The sequence below is a fragment of the Puma concolor genome, chromosome D4 (genome assembly GCF_028749965.1).
Source record: "Puma concolor isolate L17-30 chromosome D4, mPumCon1.1.hap2, whole genome shotgun sequence".
Lineage (NCBI taxonomy): Eukaryota > Metazoa > Chordata > Mammalia > Carnivora > Felidae > Puma > Puma concolor.
The window spans coordinates 21,225,633-21,252,716 of NC_141679.1; the positions used below are offsets into that span (position 1 = coordinate 21,225,633).

The 27,084-nt window shown below is 42.6% G+C and overlaps 1 protein-coding gene across 13 annotated transcripts in view; it reads left to right on the top strand.

Moving 5' to 3' along the window:
* The window catches only part of TLE4 (TLE family member 4, transcriptional corepressor), a 142,775-nt gene that overhangs the window by 21,783 nt on the left and 93,908 nt on the right, over nucleotides 1-27,084 (top strand). For 5 of the 13 annotated variants that reach the window (XM_086685053.1, XM_086685054.1, XM_086685055.1 and 2 more), the window contains 2 exons: nucleotides 12,924-12,986; nucleotides 24,949-25,023. The exons of 1 other annotated variant lie outside the window; for it this stretch is intronic. In XM_086685053.1, the coding sequence (XP_086541179.1) occupies nucleotides 12,924-12,986; nucleotides 24,949-25,023 (138 nt within the window). The remainder of the gene's footprint in view (nucleotides 1-12,923; nucleotides 12,987-24,948; nucleotides 25,024-27,084) is intronic. 7 more of the 13 variants (XM_086685060.1, XM_086685061.1, XM_086685062.1 and 4 more) reach the window with 2 other exon arrangements.

The following is a 27,084-nucleotide window of genomic DNA, read 5'->3' on the forward strand; positions in this document are numbered from 1 at the left end:
GGAGTTTGTACCAGACTGTAAATCAGCACACTACTTTCTTGATTGGGAATGTCTTCACTGTTCAAAAAAACCAAAGGACGACAACAAAAATTCCACCTAGTTGAGCTGAACTCAACTCTGAGTTGATTTAATTCTGGCACAAGACCATTGTTTTCTTGATGATGGATAACAATGTGAGGATTGACTACTTTTCATTAGCGCTGCTTTACAATATTTAATCAGTGGGTTTATCAGGGCGGTTTTATTAGGACTAGAAAATTGGAGTTCATAAGATAAAGGAAGGTGTAACCTGAAAAATAAAAAAAAGTAAATTTAAAAGCAAGTTAGGTGAAAGGTAAAGTCAAGTTCAAGCTGGTTAGGGACATGTGCAAAAATAGTAAGTTAAGTCAAGGCAGTTGACACAGATTCTCAAGTGGGGAGCCGTTCAGTCACTGCAGTTTGTGCTTTGGTTAATGCAAAACTCATTTAAATTCTTCTGAGTACTTCTGAATTCTTAATTTAATAACTTAGAATTTTTGTTTTTCATTTTCATCATCTATCTAATGGAAATAACATATTTCTATAAATCTCACCTGTTTTCTGTAGTCTTAAATTACAAGAAGCTTTGAAATTAAGCCTGACTTCCCCTCCACCTCTCCTCCTTTCCCTGCAGCCTGCTATTCTTTACTCTTTACTACTATATATAAAATTTACTGCATCCAGGGCAAGTATCTGTTTACCAAGAAAAGAGGAAGAGAGATCCTTTGCCAGTAGCGAAACATAAATACCGAGAATGTCTTTTCTGGGTCATAGTGCAAGAAAGTGGAGAAGCAGCACATTTTCTGGGGCTGGGCTTATGACCTCTCTCCTCTTCCCGATCAATTGGGAGGCACCGTTCTCTTATTACTGTGCCATTGAGTCTGCCCCCCACCCTGCCCCTTTAGATCCGAAGCCCTTCCCTGGTGTAGTATAAATTAGTGAGGGATGGCTTCTTAATTGAGGGACGGGAAGAGCCTAAGCTTGAATCGATACCTAACAATACAGTTACTCAATTTGTAGCACTATCTAATCTCAGTTCTGTTTTAGAACAGAACTACTTACCTTAAGGGATTTTATTCATAAGTGTATCCTCATAAATATTTCTGCCCACCAGATATGGTCAGCAGGTATTCTTCCCATTTCATGGGTGTAGACGTGGAGTCCCAGATCACTTAGGGGTTTGCTTAAAGTCATGGCTCAGCTGGACTAGTAAATAGAGTCATCTTAGGATTTGGGACTCCACAGTTGTATCGTTCACAGTATCGGTGTGCTTTCCAGAATGTTTTGTCATTTGAGTTCAGCTTTTTCCCCTTGCCTTTCATAACTGTCCTCCACAACAAACCTTGAAACTAGCCTTGAGACTTCCCTACCCTAATGAGTGGTAGCCCCATACCCAGGCTTTACATGTTGGAGTCATGGATTCCATACTTCTCATTGTCCAGGTCTAGGGAAGTCACAACATGCTGCTGATTTTCCCTCTGCAGTGTGTCTCCTTTCCTCCCACCGTCACCAAGCCTTATGGGGGCTTATGGGACTCAGGGAGACTTGAATGTCTATCCATTCATATTAGGTCTTTTTTTCTTTTTCTTTTTCTTTTTCTTTCTCTTTTTCTTATTCTCTTTCTTTCTTTGTTTCTTTTTTTGAGAGAGAGCACATGCACATGAGCTGGGGAGGGGCAGAGAGGGTGGGGGGGGGAGACATAATATCTTAAGCAGGCTCCACACTTAGTGCAGAGACCGACCTGGGGCTCGATCCCATGACACTGGGATCATGACCAGACCCGAAATCAAGAGTCGGATGCTCAACGACTTGAGCCACCCACGTGCCCCCGTATTTGGTTATTCTTTAGGGGCCCTTCTCCACTCCTGGAAATCTAGTCGGTATTCCCATCATGGCTCTTACCCTCTTTTTTGCTCATTTTACCCTTTACCTTGGTGACCTTGTCCACTTTGCTTAGTAGACGAATCCCAATTTTTTTCTACAGCCTGGATCTCTCCTCTGAGACCGTTGTATGTAACCGAGTCCTCATTTCCCTTCAGTGTCTCACAAGTACTTAAACTCAACATGTCTGCAAACGACATCTTCCCCCGCAAGCCTGCTCGTGGTCCAGTGATCTCTATCTCAGGAAATGCCAGAACCATCCACCCAGTTTGCCAAGCCAGAAACCTGGAGGCAGGTGATGATTGCCTTTCCTTCTTGCTCATTAGCCACACCCAGTCAGTCTCTTGGAATCTGCCCTCAGTTATTCTTGCATCTGTTTACTTTTCTCCAGCTATCTGATCATGGTAGATTACTTACCCGAGTTGTTCTTCTTTGGCTTTATCTGTAAAATGAGGACAGAGTAGTTCTCTTAGAATTGTTCTGCACTGACGTGAACTATCTGGTGCAGGGGAAACTCGGTGAATGTTAGGACGACGATGATGATCGTGATTGGCACATCTAGCCTCCATATGTGACTTTCATGACAGGCTAACCTGGGTGGAGATAATCGCAATATGCTGGGCTGTTCTGGATCTGCTTCTTCAGCCTCATCTTGTGCTGCTGCTGCCCCCTTTCTTTCCCTTGTCCTGTTTGTTGAATATGAATGTCCCACATGGGTGCCACAGGCCGATCCTTTTTGGAATGTTGTCGCCCTTTTCCCTGCCTCTCTCTCCTTTCTCTATAAGACTCTTTTCACCCTCAGTTACTCAGGGAAACAGAGACCTCTGTTAAGCATTTTTAAATGCCCTGCATTTTGTATTTTTTCAGTGTCTGTTTCATTTTGCTAGATTATGGGCTCTGTAAATCCTGTCTTGTTTCACTCCTCTTTTTCTCAGACTGTGTCTGACACAGTGCCTGGTAGGATAGCAGAGCGGTATTGAGAACTGTGGAATGAACCTGGTTCACGTGTGGCTCTTTCCTCAAAGACTTCAGCCAGAAGGGATTTCTTCCGTCCTCACCCTTGCGTATCTAGGGCATCTAGGTGGTACACAAGAGAGCCCATGCTGTCTGTTACCACGTTTGTTTCCATTTGGTCTTTGCTTTTCCTAGGTTATAAACACTGGAGTCCAGATCAGTTCAGCATTCTCTGCTGTTTCTACCACAGCTGCTAGCTTAGAGTAGGAGTGAATGGATGAGCTGGTATCTGAAAATGTCTTGTTGAATTTCCTAAGTTTGTGGTGCTGTGGGAATTCATATTGTTCCTATTCTGAAGTTATCTTTCATCCTCCATCTTTCCTTTTGTGGTATGTTTTGTGGTTATAAATCTCTTCTATCCTTCCACAGCCACTCAAGTATAATCAGTGGCAAGAAAGGGGTGGAGGGCAGAAATGCACTAGCATGTCTTGACCTCCTGTCTGGTATTTATCACAGCTTTCCTAGAAATGCCCTTGATAGGTCCTTGCTGCCTTGCAAATAAAGTTCATGCTCTTTAGTGTGGCATTCAGGACCTTCCACGGTCTGACCTCATGAGCCCTTTCTGTCCTTATTTTCCACTCTGTTTTTTATTTCACGCATCCTGTGCTCTAGCTTAATGGTTTTCAATTCTGCCTGTACATTAGAATCACCTGGGGAGCTGTAAAATAATATACTGAAGCATGGGTTCTACCCTCCAAGAGCATGAGTTCATTGGTCTAGGGTGAGGCCTGGGCGTTGGTGTTTGTGAAGGATCCACTTGTAATGCTAGTGTAAAGTCAGGCCTGGAAATCCTTGACCAGCTCAGTGTTTCCCACGAAATGTGATCCGTTCTAAGAGCTTTGAGAGGAAAGGGTTCCGCAAACAGGTCTGATAAATGCTGTGTGTTTTCTGTCCTCCTTTCCAAAGTTTTGTGACTAAACACTATCAAATGAAAGGTCTGAGATGTCCCAACAGCAAAGGAACCTGTTTCACTTTGTTTGAGCTCCGCGAGGTCATCTGGTCAGGGAGTGCTTTATGTATACAACGCTTGTTAATAACATCTGCCAGACTCCGTGTGGAATCTGCTTTGGGCGATGCTGCTTCCAGCCATATCTCCGCGCTCTCAAGTCCGTTCTTTAAATTTGTCCTTTAATCATCTCATCCAGAGCAGATCCACGTCCCATCCCAGGCTTCTCTTTTAGAACCCCCCCCCCCCCCCCATTTTACCTTCTTCAGCACTTCTTGTTTCTCAGATTTCTCTCCATATACTTTTATGTTTGCTTCTGTCTCCCCCTCCTGCACTGTGAACTCTATTACAGCAGGAACTTACTTGTCTTGTTCACCCCCGTGTCTCCATTCAGCACCTAAAATAGGCCTGACAAATAGTAGGTGCCTAACAAATATTTGTTGAATGGACAGAAAGGCAGCCATACATTTGTGGGTTTGGCTTTTTTAAGGTACACGTTTAAATGTTTAAACTGCCTGCACAATTTAATTAAAAGCAGCTTGAAATACATTTGAAAAGTAACTAGGGATACTGGAGCAAAAGGGGATGGTAGGAGTTTCCTGTACTTTTAATTTTCTCAACCTGTCTAGTAAGGTATTAGAAAGGAAAAGAAAGAGGGGCACCCGGGTGGCTCAGTCGGTTGAGTTTCCGGCTTTGGCTCAGGTCACATGATCACAGTTCGTGAGTTCGAGCCCCGTGTCGGACTCTGTGCTGATAGCTCAGAGCCTGGAGCCTGCTTCGGATTCTGTGTCTCCTTCTCTCTCTGCCCCTCTCCCTCCCTCTCTCTCTCTCTCTCTCTCTCTGTCAAAAATAAACAAACATTAAAAAAAAATTTTTTTTAAAGATATGAGCCTGACTGTAGAGATAATGCTATTTTTCTGAATATAGAGAGACAACAGTCTGTGGGACTCCTTTTTTTTTTTTTTTTTTTCTCTTAACCAGCCTACCACTGTGGCTTCTCCCAGCCTGTGGGGTTCACACCTATGTGAGTCATTATGAGAGTTTGGGTGAGGAGTCATTGAGTGATGGTGGACTTCTGTGTGGGATACATTGCAGGAAGGACAAAGAACACACAAAATGCGTCAGGAGTTAGTAGGTTCTAGGGGAACAATATCCCCCCTCCAGTGAGAGTATTCAAACTGGCTTGTCAGGGAAGGTGGGTAGGGGATTTGCATATTTGAAACTATGCATGGATCCCCGGGATTTCTGGCCCTTGTTTGGAAGGCATTCCAAGGGTGCGTTCTCTGTATGAGCCCTCGTGCTGGGGCTGTGACTGTGGCTCCCCAAGCTTGGCTCTGACTGTCCTCCTTCTGGGTGGGGTCGGCATGTGTGCACGGCACTGCACGTGTGGGAGGGTGCGTGTGACCCGCTATGCGCTGATTACCAGGAACTGCTCTTTTACTTCCTTGGAGAGCATGGCTGCCAGTGCCTGGCTCGGGCTGGGCCCTTCCTTGGACTGTAAGAGTTATCACACGGTTTTACTCTGAAGATACCATTGTGGAGATCTAACCCAACTCCGCATACGAGGTGCTCCCCCACTGTGCTGCCTAACAAATAGCCTAGTTCAGCTGGGTGAGGTGATCAGTCTGGTTTGAGTAATCTCAGGAGGGAGCTTTGAGTGGCATCGCCTTTATCGTGTTTCTCAAATACCTTTTAAAACACATATCCTGCTAAGGTTTTGGAATGGAAGTTTTAGTCACTTACTTATCAGCCAGGAATTGTCCGAGTGGATTTGCATTTCCTCTTGTCACCCACCGAGATTACTTATTATTCTTTTTGAGCAGCGCGGCATCCTGAATGCCAGAAAAGATGTGTGTTGGGAAGGTAAACAAACCAAATCAGAGTATAAGCAGGACCCCCAGATAGATACTCCTTTCTGGGTGAAATGCTCCTGACTATTCTCAACTTTAGTGTGCTTGCCAGAGATTTGAGGAGATCCCGCCACCTGACTCAGCTGCGGTTGCTTCTGTCCACTCAGCAGATCCTTGTGCGTGCCTTCTGCTCGCTCCTCAAGGTGGCTGCAGACCGAGATCTCTGCCTTCCCTGAGCCTGCGGTCCGCCTGCAGACCGCACCCAGAGAGCCTTGCTGCTCAGGGTGCGGCCTGTAGACCCGCAGCGCCTGTGTCTCTTTGCAGTTTGTTAGAAGTGTAGACGGTCAGGCCTCACTCCAGCCTGGATTTTAACAAGATTCCTGGGTGATTAGTATGCACATTAAAGTTTGAGGAGCACTGCTCTCCTGCATGTAAACAAAAACATGTGAGATGATTTCAGATGATTATAAATGCAGTGAGGAAAGGGCTGTAGTGGGCCAGAGAATGACTGGGAGAAGGAATCAGAGGATGGGGAGTGAAGATGCCTGAGGTATCTTTGGGCTGAGACAGAAAAGGTGAGTCGGCAGCGAGTCCTGGGACTTTCAGGCACGGGGTCTCTCCCTCATCCTTGCATGGGTTATTCACCCCCATCTTGGGGATGCTATTCTTTTCTGCTCTAGCCAGGTAGAGGCCCATGGATTCACTTGCCTGCTCTGCCTGGACCCGGCTGGTAGTGGGGGTGTTTGGCCGAGCAGTATGAGTGCAAACAGCAGAGGAGTGCATCCTGGTTCTGATAGGAACTGGCTATTTATCAAGGCAAGAAAAGAGTCTAAGGGGCTAGAAGGGTATCTTGACAGTGATGGCTTCAGAGACTTGAGATTTTATATGATTGGGAGGGGTGAGGGGAGGCCAGTAGAGGTCGTGCTAGAATTGAAAGGATGAGAGAAAAAGAAATGCCAAAGAACGTAGATAGAGACAGATTTTATGCAAAATGGAGGTAAAGAAAACAGACCAGGAAGCCTTTAGTCTAACGTAAGAGGACAGACTGAGAAGCAGAGCATGGCTCTCAGTGTATGAAAGGCGGTTTATTGCTTTCGTGGAGGTACATATCCTTGACGAGAACTTGAAGAACCATTAATATTTTTATTTGTCTTGCTGGTTTTATTCCAGTATCCAAAGTTTCCCACATACCGTTTCATCACATAGATAGTGTTGGGAAAACTCAAGGTAAATGATACTCACCTACCATGGGCACAAGGAATATTTGTCCCCTTATATTATCACTAAGTATGAAAACGCTTACTTGTAAATCGACTTACGAAGGCATTTGTGTGTTTATGTCAGTAGGAAACAGTAAGGTGAAAAGAGAGCGCGTGTGAGAGATTGATTTGGAAACAGGGAGAGAAAAAAGAAATCAGAAAGTAGCAGGCAGGTCTTTGCTATGACACACTGACATGAGTGTCATAGGACTCAGAGTAATCAGGTTCTCTGACCAGTACCACCGTGTTCCATGAAGGCTAAAGTTAAGCCCACCAGAGAAGGTCATTTTCTCTTCCCACTCCTGACATCCCACTTTTCCCTCCCATCTTTTTCCCCCATTTTCCCTGCCGCTCCCCTCTGGTGGAATGGAACATAATCACGATAACATTGGTTACAGTGTTTTTCAGACTTGAGAGCCGAAATGATTTGACCTTGTAGGAGTAATTGGATGTCTGGCACAACGATCATTGTTCTTAACCTTGATAATACATCACTCTGAATGCTCGGAGTAGTATTTAAACACAATAACGAGAGCCCAGAAGGTGTAGTAAGGATAATAGGCAACTATCTGGATTTCCCTTAAAGACCTAGAAAGCTCAAGAGATGAGAGGAAAGGGCACTTTTTTCTAATCATTGCAAAAAAGCTTCAATAAAATACAGCCTTGCCTTTAGGGACAGATTGGAGTAGTTTTCATGAAACACAGGCATACCGCCATACTCTTCAGGAAAGGCATTGTCCTGAGTATTCTTGTACTGGCGCCACAAATGGTAGCACCCATATATCTTGTTAGGACAAACAAATGAGGTACTTCATTGTATGCAATTAACTGAACAACATACTGGGTACTTTATAGCATACTTAGCGCTCAGTAAATTAGCATAAATGTGAGTTCAAAGCACAAAGCAGATTGACACCGCTTTGCGGTATTATTGTCAGTAGAATCATTGCTTTAGTTCAACTCCCTGGGGGAGGCGGAGGTTGGGTGGTGGCTAAAAATTAGTTGAATATTGGCACTTTCATATCGTTCAAGGGAAGACTAATTGAGTACTCCAAGATAGTACCTCTTTCTTATTAGAGGAAGCGGGATGATGACAGCTTTTAAAAGTCTTAATACTTGCACCAAAAAAAAAAAAAAAAAAAAAAAAAAAAAAGTCTTAGTTTGAATCAGCCCTTTATGGAAACTGATAGATGTTTTATTAACTTGATTCTTATAACAGTATCACTTCATTTATTGCTATATTAAGCAATATAAAATATTTTGTGCAAAATAAGTACGTGAACTAAAATAAAACTTAGCCGTCTAGTTTACCAGCTTGCCAGCAATGTGGACAGCACCTTTGATCTAGATCTCTATGCCTTATTCCAATCTGGCTTTTCTTTTTTTAATCCATAAAATTAGTTTCGTCCATTATATGTTCTTTCTTTCGTATGTAAAGTTCAGTTTTGATGACAAGATCAAACCTGGATTGTCAGTTTAGAGAAATAGTCCTACTTGAGTATTTTTCCTTATGTTTAGTCTGGATTTTTAGTCATTCGGAAAGACTTTCTCATTAGTCCTCTGACTTTTTAATCTAGGGGCAAGCAGGATCAGTTCCCGAAGTTAGGCCATTTCTTAGAACATTTGGAACAGATCAATGAACAAATGAAGATAATTGATTTTCTGATTGAAATAAAAAATTACAATCTTTGGTTCTGGGTGAAGGAGAGGCTTGCAAGATTATTTGTATATACTCCAGAAAGGATTTCAGATGGAATAAGAAGAACGTTTTCATCACTTTTTAGAAGTGTTTTATATAATTGGTGAATGTATGTTCCTGATAAAAACTTAAAAAAAACGGAGTCTCCTTTGAAAATGTTTTTGACGAAGAAACCTGTGTAGAAAGCAAATTAATTGTGAAATGTTATTCTTCAAGAATGTTTTTCTGAAAGTATAATTGGTTGTGTTTTGTTGTTGTTTTCTGATTGGGCTGCTAAAATGGTTTCTTAATAATGTTTTGTTATTCTGTTTTATTTCAACAGTACTGGGTAGTAGTCTGGCTCCTATTTTGATGAGAGACTAAAACTCCAAGAAATGTTTTTTTAAGCCAATAATTGCTCCTGATACATCTCTTTGATTACTAAAATAAAGTTATCAGTACTTTCTTTCAAGTTTATTATGTCATAAAAATAAAATTTGTTTAATTTTTTTAAGGAAATCATCTAGGCGGAAGTAATCTAAATAAAAATTTAGATTTTTATCATGTTACAACTATTTGAGGGGATGTAATTCAATTCAAGGGTAGGCTTAGCCAGTTTTTTTGTCTTACTTAAATGACTAATGTCATTTGTTGTAAGTGATAAAGAAAATATGTATTTGATATCGTGTTCTCCAGGATTTGTTACTTTTTTAATCTAATGACTGACTGAAATGTGGCATTCTTTTCAATGCCTGATGTTGCTTTCCCATGTTGCAAGGTAGTTAATACATCTTCTGATAGTTACTGAGTTGGAGTGTGAAGGAAAAAGGGATGAAAGCTTTTTGCCTGTGTTTTTCTGTTCCATTACTAACTAGTTAGACTGTCAGCATTCATGTGCCAAGTGCTGAGTGCGCAGCCAAGGTATTTTCTTCTATAGAATGCCCCTTTCTAAAATATTTTGCCCAATTTGTTGGTTTTGTGTGCATGTGTGTGGGGGGGTGGTCATTTGTTGGTTCTTTTTATTGGAGGGTGGCATAAAGGTGGGAAATTACAGGAGCAGTTCATAGAATGGTAGTGAGTTGAGAGAAGGAAAATACACGTAAAACTTACTTTTAAATGACCGTCTTGATGGCTAGAGGAAGACATAATATAGAAGTATCAAAGATTATTAATGGATTTCACAAATTATGGCTGTGAAAACAAATGATTTTGTCTTGTTTTGGCACAATCGTCCTTTCACTGGGGCCATTAATGCCATTTTGGAATATCGTGGGCATCTACAGACAATAGTCTGGCAGTGTCCGTAAGGCCTCGAATACCACGAGAACAGAGCCAGCAGCCCTGACAGCAGTATTTCAGAATCTTGCCTGTTGAAATGGGTTATCTGTGAATGTACTTGCTCAGGGAAGCATGAGCCACATCACCTATCAATCTGATTGGAAGCTGCAGCCCTGGCGTAGGCTGATGGATAGCAGATTAGAGCCCTGATTAACCATGTGATTCGAAGACTGGGGATATATTGTCTAAGCAAGATTCATCAGACGCAATCAGAATTTCAAGTGGTCAGATGAAATTCAAATGTGTATTGTGGCTTTTCCTCCCCTAGTGCTTTTCCTCGTAGGTTGCCTTTTTTTTCCCCCTCTCTTTCCCCAAAGCTGAAAAATACTTCTTTGATGAATCTGCTCCTTACCCTAAAGCTGTCTGTCTGTTATTCATCAGAAAGCAGGTCGCAGTTCAGTGAGCAGAAGAAAAGATTTTAATAGAAGCTGTGCCAAGGGCTGTAATGCATCATTTTAGGGCCCTAATTACATTACAATGACAAATATCAATGGTGACAACAGCAATAACCTACATCCTTTAATGGCTGTGCTGGAAAAGGAGTTTGGGCCCCTCGCCATTAGATTAGACTCAGTTTCAAAACACAGGCCATTAGAAGTGTGTGTCCACAGTATTATTGGCTGATCACTGAAGCCCAGTGGAAAGGCCTGTAAATAAATGATGCCTCCCTAAAGCTGGGTCCTGTGGGACAAAAGAGACAAAATTAGTTGACCATGGAAGCAGCAGTGTTTCCGAGGCAACTTTAGCTTTCAAAGTGAGGAATGACCTGCTTAATTTTATGAAATCACACACACATCCCCCCCCGCCCCCGCTGCCAATTAGCCTGACCATGAAAAATCCATTGGCATGACAACTTAAAGAAATTAAGAAGTCTTTTGAACAAAAGGAGACCTATAGAGAAAAAGTTTGGAAGATCCTCCCCTTTTTCTGTTATGTATGTTAAATATACGGGAATAAATGAACTTTTTAAATTTATTCTTAAGAATACTCAGTGTGCTGTTTTTCCTCCCAAAGTTGCTCAGACTTAAAATAGCCTGGGTCCAAAATTGAAGAGGCCAAATAAATACCTTTTGGTCTTTATTTTGCCTGATGGGTAGGTTTCCTTAGAGTAGTTTTTATTGCCTAGATTATGTAGGCAAACTAAAGAACTCAGTTTTCTTATGTGCCCACACATTTTTAAACCCTCCTAGCAAGGGACTATTTTATTTATGTAAACAACATAATGAGGAAAATATGCTTGGCAGATGGTTCTAAGCATTAGAATCATCAGTTTGGTCTGCCCCAAAGTGTCTCATTATCTTTTATTCTCTCCCCCTCCACCTCTCCCTACAAAAAGCTTAACAACCAAATGCCTTTGAGATGCAATGCTTTCGGTCTGGTGAATGCTACTCTATTTTCTCAGCTCACACGGGAATTTCACCCCATAACCACTGTGGTATGTCCGTCCAGGTGGAGAGTGGTTTGGTGATTCCCATTGCAGCTTTTCATGGTGGTTTAAGCATTCTTAAAGGGTAGCTAAATGCTCCATGGGGCCAGTGCAGTAAATTAAATCAGGTCAGCGCAGTTGGGTCCTTATTCACTGCTGCATATTGGTGCTGGGTTTTTGTCCATCCTGTTAGGAATGCAGGCTGGGGTGGAAAGCTTAGGTTTGAAACTTCCTTCATGGTGAATTTGTGTTTTCTCTTGGCTGGCAGAGTTTTTAAGGTGCTGGCATTTAAAAGATTGCATAGCTGCAAAGTCAAAAGGGTTGCTGATGAAAGAAGGAAACCTAGATTGCACAAGTAGAGTGTCGCTGTCATTCTGGTAATGACTTCGCAAGAAAAAGAGCATTTTTGTCCTCTTATAAAATGAGAAACTGACCCTGGATGGAATGTATTTTAAGACTGTCTCAGGAATAGTAATTGCTTTACATTTTCTGCCTCTCAACACTTCTCTCCTGTCCTTCACCCCACCCCGTTATTAAAATATAAGCTATTTTGCATGTATGTGTATACAAAAACCCTGTGCTTACATGTCCCATACCGAAGTGTATAAGGAGCCATCTGATCATACAAATTAAGATGAACATGAGTGAAGCTCTGGGTAAATTTTTAAAGAAAAGTTGGCGGGGGGGTGGTGTGTGTGTCTTTTTTTTTGTAATTACTGTAGTATCCTATTGATAGAAAATTTCTATACTTAAATTATTAGAGATTAGACTATATTACCAGATATTGCTGGAACTTCACAGCTCTATAGTATAGGAATAATTAACGTTCGCAAGGTTAGTTTTCATATACATACAAATTGCTTTCTCCTAAGTCTAGGAAAATTTTACTGTGTTCTACACTTCTGCACAGTGAAAGCCCAGGCGGCGGGACACATTTGGAAATTTTCATGATTGGCGAAAATACACTATTTCCCAACAATTTATAACTAAGGATCTGAATTAATCAACTTACCTGACTTGGTTGGGTGCTATTCTTTTGGGAGGTTGGGGACTTGAAGCAAAGACCACAGCTGTAGAAATCCAATGAGTTACTAACTGAGAGAAATTGGGATGGAGGGAAGAATGTATCTTTACTATCAAAACTCTAAAAACTCAAGGTTTTATGAATAAACACATCAGAATGAACAAGGGTCTTATTGAAGACTTTTGAAAACTGATTCCCAGTCATGAAAATCAAATTCCTTTTTATGTTGTCCTGGTGCTTGAAGGTTGACTTTTTAAGATGAATGCTGGTTAATAAATCGTGCTATTAATGTGGCACTGTTGTCACTGCCTCCTTTTAATGGGCTGGCTGATGAGAGTTGTCCTCTTCCTTAGGAAATACGCCAGGCAGAATATAAAGTGTGTTTTAATATCATCCTGTTAATATTTTGGGAATGTGTAACCAGCTGACTGTTCTGTTTATTGCTTTCCTTTCCTTTTTATTTTATTTTTTATTTTTATTTTTATACAGGCAGAGATTGTCAAGAGGCTGAATGCTATCTGTGCACAAGTCATTCCCTTCCTGTCCCAAGAGGTAAGGCAGTTGGTTTGAGGCGCTGGGCTAGAAGGTGCCATTTTAGTGGTTTTGCAGAAAAGAGATTGTGGAACTGTCTCTTTGGCCTTGTCAGTCTCTTGGTGTTTGTATGGCACATTTCTAAGATACAGTGTTCACATTCCAACTTCTACATCTTATTAACATTCAGTGGAATATAATTGTGTTCATATAATGGAACATTTTCTAATGTGTGAAGCAAAATCCAATTGTTAAAATGTGTTGCTGTCATTGGACGATATAGTGTTGCTCAGAATTATGACTGGTTTTCATAATGGCATCTAATAGGGTAGATTGAAAAATCGCCCAGAAGGGCTTGTCCTACATTTTTGTCACCGGGCATTAAGAGCCGGCGGAAGACCTGTCCGTAGAAAGTGCTTTCCGTAGCAGACAAACTAATGTAACTTTTGGCCGGCTGCTTTACAAAAGTTACTTCTTACCCGATGAAGTCTTAGCAACGTGTGTGCACTTGGAAAAAGACGCACGGGATGGGCTCCATGGGCTCCGTGCTCTGGGTACCACAGCCTTCATGCATGGCCACGTCCTGTTGGATGGCTCACACGCTTCCTCTCGCTCACCACCGTGGAAGTGCACGCTGTCCGCAGACACGCTTGTGTGGGAACAAGAAGGTGCATTTCTAGTGCGCGGTGGCTTCCTTGTGGCTTTTTTCCCCTCCTCTGGTTTGCTCGCTGGCTTTTGGTAGTTAGCAAAGTTGAGGTGAAAGTGCTAGAAAGAGATCACTTTCGCTTCGGGATTACTGAATCCTTCATCTGCTCGGGTCAGCTCAGCCATCAGAAGGCAAGGAGCTACCTCATGGACTGTCTGCATGTCTCGCAGCCACTGAGCTTTGTGCCGTGGGCTAGGAGCACTGTCCCACCCTTCACTTCTCCGGATGTGTTGTGGCGTTGCTGTCCAGGAGAGCGGTCCCTCTGCCTGCCCACCAGTGGGCACGTGCTGATGTTAGCGTGCAGCGGGCATTTGCGCATGGGCGTGTATCATACATACGTGGATTCCTCTGCGACTTCTTACTTGGTTTGAACTAGGTTAGACCTCGGTAACCATGGGTACCTTTCATCGGATACATATCCCACGGAGGTGCTCACGTTCACAAACCGTGGACCCGAGTTAATATCCTGATTTCAAATGCTCTGCTGGACCACAAACAACAAAGGATGAGTTGTCTTTCTCCCCCTTTCGCTGTGACCACAAAACCACTGCCCGCTATATCCCCGTTTACCTATTTCTTCTCAGGATTTGCTTTTGTGACTGGATTGGGTGGAGTGGGAGGCAGAGTCAAGAGGGCTGTTTGCATTTCTTTAGGAAGCAGAGTCAGACCAGTGCGGGAGGCCACTCTGCCTCCTGGTGGGGGAGGAGAAGGATGTGTAACCCACAGAGCTGTAGCCACGCTGAGGTCTTCCACCCCAAGGTAGAAGGGAGAGTTTGAACTATCCCTGAGGTACTATTAGACTTGAGGCCTTTGCAGGCATACACCCCCATATAGAATCACTGGTAGAGCTTATTCCCGAGGCCTTTTTGCAGGATCTGTGGGCTTATACACGGCCGTGGAAGGAGGTCGTGGGGGTGTTGGTGGAGCTCATTTGCAAATAGGTTGCTTTCCCATATGAGTTACGTTGTTTGTGTGAGCGGACCCAGCAGGAAGGGAGTGTGTAATTGTAGTGGTTCTGAGCAAGACTGGGCTGGAATCACTTGGCCAAGGAAGTGGGACCCTGCAGAGGAAAGCCATGGGGAGCTACTCACAACTCCTTTTCTCTGCTTTAGCTGGGGAGACAGCATCATGATCTCACCACTTACTGTTTATTTCCCTGAAACTTTTCACATTTCTTGGTTGAAATCCTTGACTTGTGTGTAATGAATGACGTGTGTCATAATTTTCTGAATCCTAATTCTGTGTATATCTTTTCTTTTGCTTACTTTGGACTTAATTGGCTCCTCTCTTTTCAGTTCCTTACGGTGTGTGTCTATCTTTTCATGTGTGGGCCACAGACACGTTTGTTCCTGTCTAACCCAGGCCTCTCTGATGTTTTGTGTCTGAACATTGCCCACCTTGTCTCATCTTCTGGGCATTCTGCGAGCATCAGACTCCTCGCTTCTGTCCCGAGGCCAGATGGACCGTAATCTGGAGGGAGGGGAAGAGGCAGGTTATTAGAGGAAGATGAATTCTATTTCCTGTCTCTTCAGAGGCATGGAAAATCACTCTTGCATGGCTGCGAGCGTCGGTGCCAGGACTGAAGGCTCTTAATCTGATCTTTTAACACCGGCTCTCTGTGTGACAGTCTCACTGCCAAAACGGCAGCTGTGGCATTAGAATTTATTTTAAAACGTTTTTATTTAAAAATTAAATGATTGTATTTAGAAAAAAAAGAAAAACATTCCCTGAAGACTAGTACATAAGCTACAGGACGGTAGCTGAAAGGATTTTTTTTGGAGTTTGACAGGAACAAGAGGTAAATTCACATACTTTGAGAAGTCTGTTTTTAATTTAGCCCCCACATGCTCATTAGTGTACCTGCTTAATATTTATTGCTTGTGGCTAGTGTACCCCATCTTCTAAAATTTAAAAACACACGTATAATACTGAATGGCAGTTATTAAATACATTTAGTTTTAACTGCAAGACTTTTTTTTATTTTTTAAATTTTTTTATTTTTTATAATTTTTCTTTAATGTTTATTTATTTTTGACAGAGAGCCAGAGCGTGAGCCGGGGAGGGGCAGAGAGAGAGGGAGACACAGAATCCGAAGCAGGCTCCAGGCTCTGAGCTGTCAGCACAGAGCCCGACACAGGGCTCGAACTCACAGACCTTGAGATCATGACCTGAGCCGAAGTCGGATGCTCAACTGACTGAGCCACCCAGGCGTCCCTGCAAGACCTTTTTTTTTGGAAATGAGTTGCATAATTGTAGTTCAGAAGCACTTGAAACGTGTCTACATATCGCAGGAAACAATCACAGAAAAAAACATTTTCCTGTTAGATTTCACAAAAACATTTTTTAGAGTTACAGCCAATGTATATTTTAACGATGTGCTTGTTGCAATCATATACGACTACTTCCGAAGTCCCAGACATTAGACTAAGATATTGCCAACTTTTGTCATTAAAGTGAGTCACTATCACATAAAAGTTCTAAAAATTTTCTAAGAGCCTTAATACCAGAATTTAAGGAAAGCTTATGAGTGAGTCCTCACTTGTCTGAAGCTGTTTTTTTCTCCCACTTTCTTTTGGCTCTTAGGAATGGGTAGGACTGATCTCTGTTCTCCAGCCTACAAGTTTTTTCTTTAAAAGGCAGACCTCAGTGTAGTAAGTAGGAAGTTCTTCTTTCTCCTGCTTTGGGTCTCATTTGCAGGGGAGGAGCTATAAATAATCAACTCCCCATTGGCAGTTCCATAAGCAGGAGATGCCAGAATGATGACAGTTGGATCTGGGTTGAGTCCTGGCCTCCCTGTTACAAATTGCAAGGCTTACTCTAACCAAGTAAAGCTGGGTGACCTTTAGCCAGTGGTTCGCCTCTCTAAGCCTCAGTTTCCTTATCTGTACATGAGGTTAATAATAGCCTGGGCAGCATGCCGTCACCGCGAGGATTACTTGGGATTACCCACGTTCAGCTTAGCACACCATAACCCCTCCTGCTGTTGGGCGGCAGTAGGGATCGGTGCAGCGGAGCAGCAAAGCTCTGAGTTTCCTTTTTGAGAAGACCTGGAACCAAGCCTCCCCCACCCCTCCCCCCCCCCCCCAACGTTTAGTCATTGCCTTTTGGAAGAATGAATTAGTTATCTTCCTCTCCAATGTCCTTCTTAGAGAGGAAAAGAAATGTAATTTAAAACCGAACCCAGGGCTGTCAACTAGCTAAAAATCTGAGTGAGGCATATTAGGTAGCCCTGAGGGTAATTCCCTTCTAGCTCCAAAAATTAATTTTCCAGTTTAGCAACACCCGAATCTTCTCAGCCAGCAAGCAAAGATCCAAACGGAGTTTAACCTGTAGACTCACCTCCAGAGACGCAGTGGTCTTGGACGGGGTCTGTATTTCACCTGCGAAGCTATCTAGAAAAACAAACTTGTCAGTCAGAAGCTATGATCAAAATACCTGGTTGCTTAGCTGAAGTTAGTTTTGTTCTTATGAGTAGCTTATGGGTGGACTCTGTCTTCATCAGTGATTTCAGGAGCTATCTTGTAGACCTGTAGATCTCATGGGGCCTCAGCAACATTGAAAGATGCTAGTAAATTCGGACTCCCCTTCAGTGTCCGTTCTCTCAACCCCCGTTTCTTGTTTCTTGAGTTACTTAAGTGGGAGCAGAACTGCTTAGAAGGCTGGTGGAGGACCCCTGTGGACTCGTCCTCTCCAAGCTGAGGCGAAGTCATGGCGGGACCCGGCTTTGGGGCCTGGGCTTACCAGCAACTGGCTGTTTCTTCCCTTGTGTGTGAAAATTTTGATTTAGTAAATGAAATAAAGAATTTAAATCATTCTTTTGACCACATTTGACAAGAGTTCTCTGGTCATTGGAAATTTTAGGGTATAAAAGGGAAATTAAGAGTGAAATTTTTCAACCTTTTATTTTCATTCTTCTCTTTACCTAGGGAAAAGAGACCATTCCAAGTTGAATGCTTTCTGGTGCAAATTTAATTTTAACTCATAACTTGGTTTTTATTACCCTGTTAGCTTATCTAATGAGTAGAACCAAATAGTGTTTTCCTCTAGAATTCTGTAGATTTATTTGGTTGCTCATTGCACTTAAATAGTAGAAAATAGTATACAATTACATAATAGTGATAATACATGTTGATTTAAATTCCAATTCCAAAAGGCAAGAATAGCCATGATGCATCAATTTCTATTTTGGACATGCCATAAATTTGGTCCTTTTGATTTAATGGAAAACATACCCCTTCTATAATATGAGATAGGAGTGTTTCTCAAATGCTGTCTTGTTGGTACCTGGGTTAATAGGGGACTGAATTACTCTGAACCACATTTTGCATGTATAGAATAATTGTAAAATGGAAGTTGAAAAATGTGATCAGTCACTTTCATATTGCGCCTCAGGGAGGAAATGAACAAAATACAGTGGTTACATGCACTGGTGGCAGTGTTCTCGCCTCATAATGGCACCAGGTTAACTCATCTTATTGCTTGTTAACTTTGTAAGGAATCAGTGGCTTGTGATAACATGGTTTGATGTAGGTGAGCTTGGCTGAAATCACCAGAGATCCCCTGATAAGTATGTGACACCCGTAAGACCATCTTCAGAGATCGTTCATTAAATGCCAGCAGCCTTCACAGGACATGTCTGCTTTCCAGTCAGGGCCGTTTTGTCAGTGCTGGTAATGTGTTACGACAGTGCTGTATATATAAGGAATGTTCAAAAATGACTAATCTGCCTAGATTGGGACTTTAATGGATTTTGTCTCGCTTTCTGATTACTCACATTGTACAGCCTTTCGTTTAAAATCTGTTTTGTTTTGTTTTTCCTTCCTCACAATACTGAATGAGGCATCAGGGATTATAATGCTGTCCCGTGTTCCACGGTTTGACCAGTTGGCTCGTTCTGTGTGACCATGCATTTTGGTGACAGTTGGATGTCTGGTGAGATCCTTATGGTGCAATTATGGCCTGCTTGCCCTCAGCAAGTAAATGATTCCCAGGAGGGAGAACTTTTCTGCAGGTTTCCACGTCGGCCTCCTTTCAAAGGCAACAGTGCCAAGCTCTGTATCTGTGTGTGTCTAAAAAAATTAAGGTGCATTTGAGAAACCTCATTTCTTTGACTTTCAGGTAGGTAGTGATTGGGTTGTTACTGGAGCTAAGCTTTATAATACTTTAAATAGAGCTTATAATGTCTAATATAGTAGCCAAAGCCAGATGCAGCTATTTAGATTTAAATTAAAATTAATCAAAGTTAAATAAGGTTACAAATTAAGTTTCCCAGTCACATTAGCCCTATTTCATGTGCTCAGTATCCATCTGTATGTGGCTAGTGGCTACCATGTTATTAGCACAGATTTAGAATGTTTCCAACATTGCAGAAAGTTCCGGTGGAAAGTACGGACTGTCGAACTTATTGGACAGGTCCGTGAAGAATGCTCTGTCCTCATGTGGCTGAGAACGGAGAAGGTTAGGCTAAATGGTCAGTAGGAAAAAGCCTTGGGCAGCATTTCCCAAGCTTTAATCCCAGGTTCCACAGCCAAAATTGTTTGGAAAACCCTGCATGTATATTCACTCTCTTTGAGATTCGCAGCTCAGGGAAGATCTGCCATTCACCAGGTATTAGCCAAATTAAACAGGTGTTTCAAGTAATGCCTGATTTCTTGTGGGACTAACATTTCTTGGGCTACCATTGAGGAAAGGCTGATTTGAAGTTAAAGCTTATTTGTGCTAGTAAACTTGGTAGAGTTGCTGAAAAGGCCCAGTAGGATTTTAGCCTGACTTACTGGATACGGAGTGACCCTTTCACTCAGATTTGACCCCTTTAGCCATACCTGGACTATTCTTTCTTGTCACCTAGGACGTGACCAGAGGCGTGGTCAGAGGATAAGTGGCCTAGAGCCAGCGGCCTGGAGATGTTTAACCTGGAGTAGAGAAAGTGAGAACATCCATTATGTCGTTTTCATGACTTTGAAGTGCACTCCAGGGGAGGGGAATGTAGAGGCAACATTGGGTCCCCTGGGAAGAAGTTCTGGAGGGAGAGATTTCTAATGAGTGTTAGAGCCCATTATCCCCAAGTGGGAGAAGCTTGTGCATGAGGTAGTGAGGTCCCTTCCAGAGGATATGATGAAGCAGAGACTGCTTGTTGGGTGTGACAGAGGAAATGCTTTTGGGTTGTGGTTGATACTTGTGACGCTACCACCCGGATGCCCTCCGCCGGGGCAGCATTTGGAAATCTGTAGGCATTTGGGAAAGGGGGTCGGTTTGTTGTTACAGTGCCTGGGGCACTACAGCCTTCTGGGTCCGTGATTTCTGAAGGCCTTTTCTAGTTCTGATTGAGTGGCTTTCTCTGTACATGTGGCTAATGAGTCTCATGAGCGGGAGGGGCATTTGGTCCAAGTTCGGGTTTCTCTTTCACCCTGGAGAATTGCTTTAGCCTTCTACCTATTCTCCCTCCTGTCTGGTTCACCTCCCTGTCATCCAGCTTCATTACTGTTCTTTACTATCCCGGGTCCATCTTCCTAAAGAGCAGAACTGATAGCACTCAGCTGCTTTAAGATTTTTAACCAGAATAAAGTCCAAGTTTTTTGCATGTCAGGCAAAGCCTGGCAGCGTTTTGGGCTCCTCCCACCTTACAGATTTCCCTGGGGGTTCGGTAGGGTATGCCCGTGCTGTCCTCACGTGACTCTGGGTGCTGGCCTCAGCTCTTTCTGTGGATGCCTCTTCCACCTGAAAGTTTTGCACGTGTGTCTTGCCAGGCCCAAGAAGGCTTTCAAAATCCTACCTTAACGTTTGTCTCTCCCAACTTTTCCCCTACCCTACTCTTCTCTTGCAGCCACACATTCATTCTCTTCCTTGACAGAGAAACTCCTTTCTCCTTCAGGGACTTCGCCCATGCTCTTCTCTCTGCCTGGGGTTCTTTTCTCCTTGCTTCCCCCACAGAACTCCTGCACATCCTTCACGTCTCGGTTCCATAGGGAATCTTCCCTCAGCCCTAAGATCCCACGAGATATTTCCCCACTAAGTGATTGCATAGCATCCTGTAATTTTCATCATGGAAATTACTCTCCGGTTGTAATTACCAAGCTCCATGTTACTCATTCACCAAGTGTCTTGTTCATGACTCTTGTCTTAGTGCCTGCCACAGTTGCCTGGTGCACAGTAGGTTCTTAATAAAGAATTGAATGAGTGAATAAGAAAGCAAAGCCTTTCCCAATGCTCCAGGAAGTGTGCTAGGCATTCCTTCTACCTTGCTCTCCTGTGTTGTATAAGATGCTCCATGTCCGGGAGTTCTCCGAGCAGTAGTGGGGCCATTATCTCAGTTGCTCACTTTTGCATCTCCACATGTCAGGAATGTCAGTGGTTCATGGAAGAATCCTACTTCATTTGACACCTCTGCCTTTAACTCCCCACTACCCTTATTAGTAAGGGAGGATGGGTGAGTATTAAAACAAAATTCTCAGTTGTAATGTAGAGGGTTTTTTTCTTGTTATTAGAAGGACTACATCTATCGCCATACCCTAAAGTATTGGCCTGGCGGGCATTGTCATTGTAGTCTCTTCCCAAAAACATACGTTAAATATCTATCGTACACATCTCCGTGGTTTGTTAAGGTCTGTTTCTCAGCAGGCCTTGTTGGACTTAGGACTTCTATTGTTTCAGTCTCTTTCTTGTTAAAAAAAGTTATCCTCAGTACTTTGCTGGACAAATGCAAAAAAAAAAAATTATGATGAAAGTTAAGTAGGCAGGTGATTAATGTATCGAATTTCATTTTCGTGGCCTTCCCCTCCCCCCATCCATGCTGGTGTTCCTTAAATTACGGTATTTAATTGATATGTAACTTACACATCATTTGTTCTAAGTGTACAATTCAATGATTTTTAGTAAATTTAGAGTCACACAGCCATATCACATTATAGGTTTTGTTTTTTTAAGGATTTCTTTTCTAAAATTAGAAATCACAGTATTGTAAAGAATAAATAATTGGGCATTTTTTTTCTCTTGCACATCCCAGTTAGAGCCCCCTCCCCCCCTTGCCTTAGACTTTATCGATGTGTTTGCCTTAGCATTTTATTTGGTGGTGCCTGTGGAAAGTTGCGATGGGAGCCCCCCTATGAGTGAGCAGTTCTAGCAGTAAGAGGCCAGAGCGCTGATGCCTTCTGCAGGCCGGCCTGGGGCTGGAGGCACTGTCGTCACTTGTGGTGAGGTGGCAGAGAGGAAGCAGGCAGTGGGAGAGGAAAGGAGATGGCGGGTGGAGTGGGAGGAAGAGGGACAGACGGGGAAGGGGAAGAGAAGGGGAGGAGATGACACGCAGAACAGGAAAGCCATCAGGATTCTAGGATGCGAACACTCGCTCTGTTTTCTGAGTCAGCTTATTTGTTGAAATTTGGAAACAGAAAACAAGGGGCGCCTGGGTGGCGCAGTCGGTTAAGCGTCCAACTTCAGCCAGGTCACGATCTCGCGGTCCGTGAGTTCGAGCCCCGCGTCAGGCTCTGGGCTGATGGCTCGGAGCCTGGAGCCTGTTTCCGATTCTGTGTCTCCCTCTCTCTCTGCCCCTCCCCCGTTCATGCTCAGTCTCCCTCTGTCCCAAAAATAAATAAAAACGTTGAAGAAAAAAAAAAAAAAAAAAAAAAAGAAACAGAAAACAAAACGCCACCTCTGGGCCAGTTTCTGAGGGTATCTGGGGCTTCTTCCTCCAGTGTTCCTTTTTTTTCTTTTGTGATCGCCTGCCCCTTCTTTCCTGAGTTTTAATTTTCTCACCTTACCTGGTGTTATTACCATGTGGCTGAGTGAGCTATGTCGAAGTGGAGGTGTTTCTGGTGCTTTCAGAGCCATGGGGAGGAGGCACTCCTTGCCTTAGGGAGCTTCTGTTCAAAAGGTCCTTAAACAGCAGATGATTCACAGTTGTAAGCAGAAATAGGGAAGTAAGATCCTGAACGACAGGTAAAGTTCAGATGTGGTATTAGCCCGTGGCCACTGTCAGGAGAGAAAATGAAGGAGCTGAATCATGACTTCCATTGTCATTTTAGCTTTTTAGCAAGAGTTTCTATAGGAGCATCAGATGTCAGTGTTACGGTTCACTGTTGTGTTTCTGGTTTTCTCAGTAAATGCACTTGATATTTTAATGCTGAGCCAGAAAGATATCCCTACTGCCTAAGGCATCTTTGCCCATCTTGGCAGTTGGAATCCAGTTTATGAAGCAAGAGTTGAACAGTCTTCATGGTAGAAAGGCCCCTAAATAGATGTATTTTCTGCCTATCTTCCAGAACTGTTCTTTGAATGCTTAACAAAAAGCAGATGACATTTCACTAATGTGGAAGTAGTTCAGTAATATACAGAAATTGCACAGAGTAAGCGCTTTAAAAGGCGCTTGTTGAGTGGATGGTTGCATGAGTGGAATGAACGATATGTGGTTGGTTGGATGTGTGTTCGCGTGGTCCTTTGGTTTTCAGTTTCTTGGACGTTCGGAGCAGCCATTATTGAATGTTGGAAAGTAAAAGGTGGAAAATCCCATAATAGGTTCTGTCTGTATGCTCACTTTGAGTATGAGAAAAATCCCAGAGTCGTCTTACATGTTGTCTTTTTCTCTGTTTTCCAAGTACTGCTTTTTTCCCGACATTGACAACTGGATTGCTTTAAATCTAGACATGAGCTCTGTGCTGACTGGTTAACACACTGCTTAGTCTAGCTTCAAGGAAAAACTGCTGTTACTGGTCATTTTATTGAGTATGCCTCTCTGTTCCTTCCTGTGTCTTTATAAATCTTTAGGACTTTCACTGTCTTCAAAGAAAGAAGGAAATCAATTATTTCACTTTGGCAGATATTTTATTCAACAGTAAGAGTGGATGGAGATATCTAGAAAGACTTTGGGATTGTAACTTAAGCCCTTGTTTTGAAACTCTTACAATTAAAAAAAAAAATCAAAGGTACATAGTTTAATGTTCAGAGTTTAGTAAAATCTTAAAATGCAGTGATCTTTTGACAGTTTTCTTTCCATTAGATTATAGGCATAAAGTATACATCTCCGTTAGGAAATCAAGGGTGAAAACACTACATGTGGATAACTAAGGCAGTTTCCTTTCCCACACCCTCCCCTTAACCATACACAGCTGGGAGGTGGAAATATTGGTCACCCTAGTTAATCTCAGTATCTGCATCTTTGAGAGTTTTGGAATATAGTACCAGGTAGCCCAAGGGAAATTTCATATATAATGGATGGCTTACCTCTTTGTATGTATCATGACAATAGGTTAGCTAAGCTTCCTGTGCATTTCAGCTACATTTCTCACCTGGGGTCCCACAGGACCAGATTCTCCCTAGCCATGCAGAGGAGTGCCTGTTTCGTAGCACAGTCTTTTTGGCTCTTCATTCACTAAACCTAGTTTAAAATAGTCCAGAGGAGACCTGTTCGAGTGTGTAGATACTAGAGTGTTGCAGTGCATTTGGTGGAGAATAGTATTTATATTTGGGGGTACTTGTGCAAGCACTCGTGAATGTCCAGATGCAAGCGAGCGCCTCGTGCAGGGACTCCTGTTCTACTTAATTTTTCTTAATATTACAAAACTTACCAATACCCTGGTCCTGCTCCTTCTCTTTAGAACTGAACCATGGCTAGACGAAGTGATTTTCCTCTACTTTCCATCCTGTTTTCCAAAAGAAAAATAACACACTTGTAGGTTTTAGTTTTTCTATCGCAGGTGGAAGCAACCCCTGAAGTCCTTAAACTTGACTGCTAGTGAAAGTTGTACATTTTTAATCTCTTTTATAAATATGCAGCCCTTCACGACAGAAATTAAAACGTGAACACTTTTCACATTTCCAGAAGATAAACGTTTAATTCTAAGTGGCCTTCTAGTCCTTACTGTAACAAATACCAGGAGAAATTTTAAAAATAAGTACTGCTAGGAAATATTTTCAGACTTTTTATGTAGAGGGCAGAGAAAAGGGGGCACAAAGAAAGCAGGTGGGACGGGGTGTGTTTTGTTTGTCAGCGCCAGTGGGAGACGTTGGGTCACAGTGCACCTCTGACGTCAGAGGGAAGTCAAAGCTGCTTCTATCCGTAGTAGGGGTGCAGTCAGATGCCCTGTTCCTGCGGTTCCTTCTCCGCAGTAGAGACCCAGCTTGCCCTAGACGTCCAGTCAGCCGCCCCCACGGGGCTTCTATGTGAAGTATGGAGACCCCTAAAGCCTGTTTTGCATGTAATTGAAGTTAGAGGACGCGTTAGGAAAAGCTGTTCTTGACTGACTAGAAAGCAAATAATTGTATTCTGTTTCTGATCTTCATTTATAGCACCAGCAACAAGTGGTGCAGGCTGTGGAACGGGCCAAGCAGGTGACCATGGCCGAACTGAACGCCATCATTGGGGTACGTGGCCTTTCCATTTTAGCTCTGATCTTAGTGTGTGTCATCAGCTCGCTTGCTCTCTCTTTTTAAATTTTGTGCCCTCAAAAGGGCAAAAGGCAATAGAGGACCACAAAGTGGAATTAAGCACTTTGCCTTGTGTCTCGTGAAATTGGATGGCTGCCTCAGAAACTTTGGATCACATTCTCACCAGTTCCAGTGGACATGTTCGCAGAAATTCTCCCCAAGGAGCCTGGGTAGTTCTTTTTTCATAATATTTCTTACCTTTGCAATCAGTTCCTGTTGCTGGGCTAGGTCTGAAAAAAAGATGGAGATTGCCCTGATGTTAAAATGACCTGATTGGTTTCTTTGATCTTTCCACAAGTATAGACTAATACCATTTTAGGTGAAATAAATTGTACGTTTGTTTTTGTTTTTGTTTTTGTTTTTGTTTTTTTAATCTCCCTGCTCCTCTTCCTCCCCTGTGATGAGTGGTTCTTAAGGGCTTGTGGCCATTTGTGGTAGGAATAGTAGGTGAAAGGTGCACCTTTAGGCAGAATCCGTGGCCCGGTTAGAAAACCCTTCCTGGTGAATGTAGCATTAATGTTGCATAGAAATCCTACTGGAATTCATGAGTTTGGACAGTCACTCCGACTCCACTTAGATTTTTGTTCTCTCGGATTAAGGTAACAAATAATAAACAAGGTGCTACAGCATAAGGGATAATAAAGGTGAAACTCTTAGCTGAAAAGCGCACAGTATCCATCTCTATTTATGCAGCTGGTACAAGCCTTTCCTTAGATTATTCTAATGAAGACAATACAACTATACTTTCCTCTCTCTGCCCCCTTTGTATAGGTTATACACAAAAGTCTTTTCTCTTTTTTTTCCCCTCAGTGTATCAAACACACTTTGAAATGCTAATTATTCCATTTACTTTCATTAAAATTCAAATTGCTGAGTGAAGATGCGGATAAGGGTCGCCTGATAATCAATCTGGAGTGAAGATATTGCTTCAATTATGCCTCTGTCTTTTAACAAGGAAATCAGAACTCTGGGCTCACTGGCGATGGTGGCGGAACACTAGTCCGATTGGAGCTTGTTTTTTAATGGCCTATTTTGAGCTCTTACCTTGTGTCCCTCTGACCACAAGAAAATACGGGTAGTAAATTGGAAGACAGTAAATGGGAAGGGGTAATAACCTTTAGTTCCTCGGAAGTGCCTTCTCGGAAAGAAGGCTGAATCAGAACAAGCCATGTAGATTTGTTTGGAGCACATTTTCTAGCTCTGGGGATGGGGAAGAGATGAATACATTTTACAATTTTTATTTCCTATATCTCCAGAAAATAGCAGTATGTCACATTTTTTAGAAAGTTGAAGAAGCGTTAAAGTTAGGTACATATGTATATTCCAGTTGTGTTTGCTTGAAGCCTGCGTGGGCTTCCCATTGGGATGTGTTTTGGTCACCAGACCTCCTAAGGTCACCAGGGATAGAGAGCTTGCCTTTCTCACGCACTCCACCACTGTCTGCTGTTGAAGGAGAGAATGCTTGCGGGAGGACTCCGGGCGGGGGCCGTGCTGGGTCACTTCTGGCTTAGTGTTCATTGTCCCTGTGAACTGCTACAAGGCAAGTAGCCATCTTACCTTACTTAGGACTGGTTGGCAGCAGCTGTTTCTGGCTGTTTTGTTTCTTTTTCCGGTCCTATTAGTTGCTGTCTGTACAGTGGAGAGATTAATCTAAATCGAAAACCCATTGTTTTATGTTGAATGTTGCTTAAAAATGTGAGGGAAGATCTAAAAGTCAGAACAAGTTCCTTTCCCTTCAGTGCAAAATCAAGTATAGTTTTAATACTGTTTCATATCTATTTCATTTTACATACTTTGTTTTGAATGGGATGGCAGATTGCCTTTTCTCAGGGAAAGGATGATTTATTAGACCGTAGTCAAGTTACTGACAGACATATTGTATATATATGGGTCCAATTATTAAAATACAGCAAATTTAATTTTGTGACCTAAAAACTTACTTGAAGAGCTAACTCAGAGGGGCAAGCTGTCAAAGCAGCACGAGCGGTTTGTGAATCT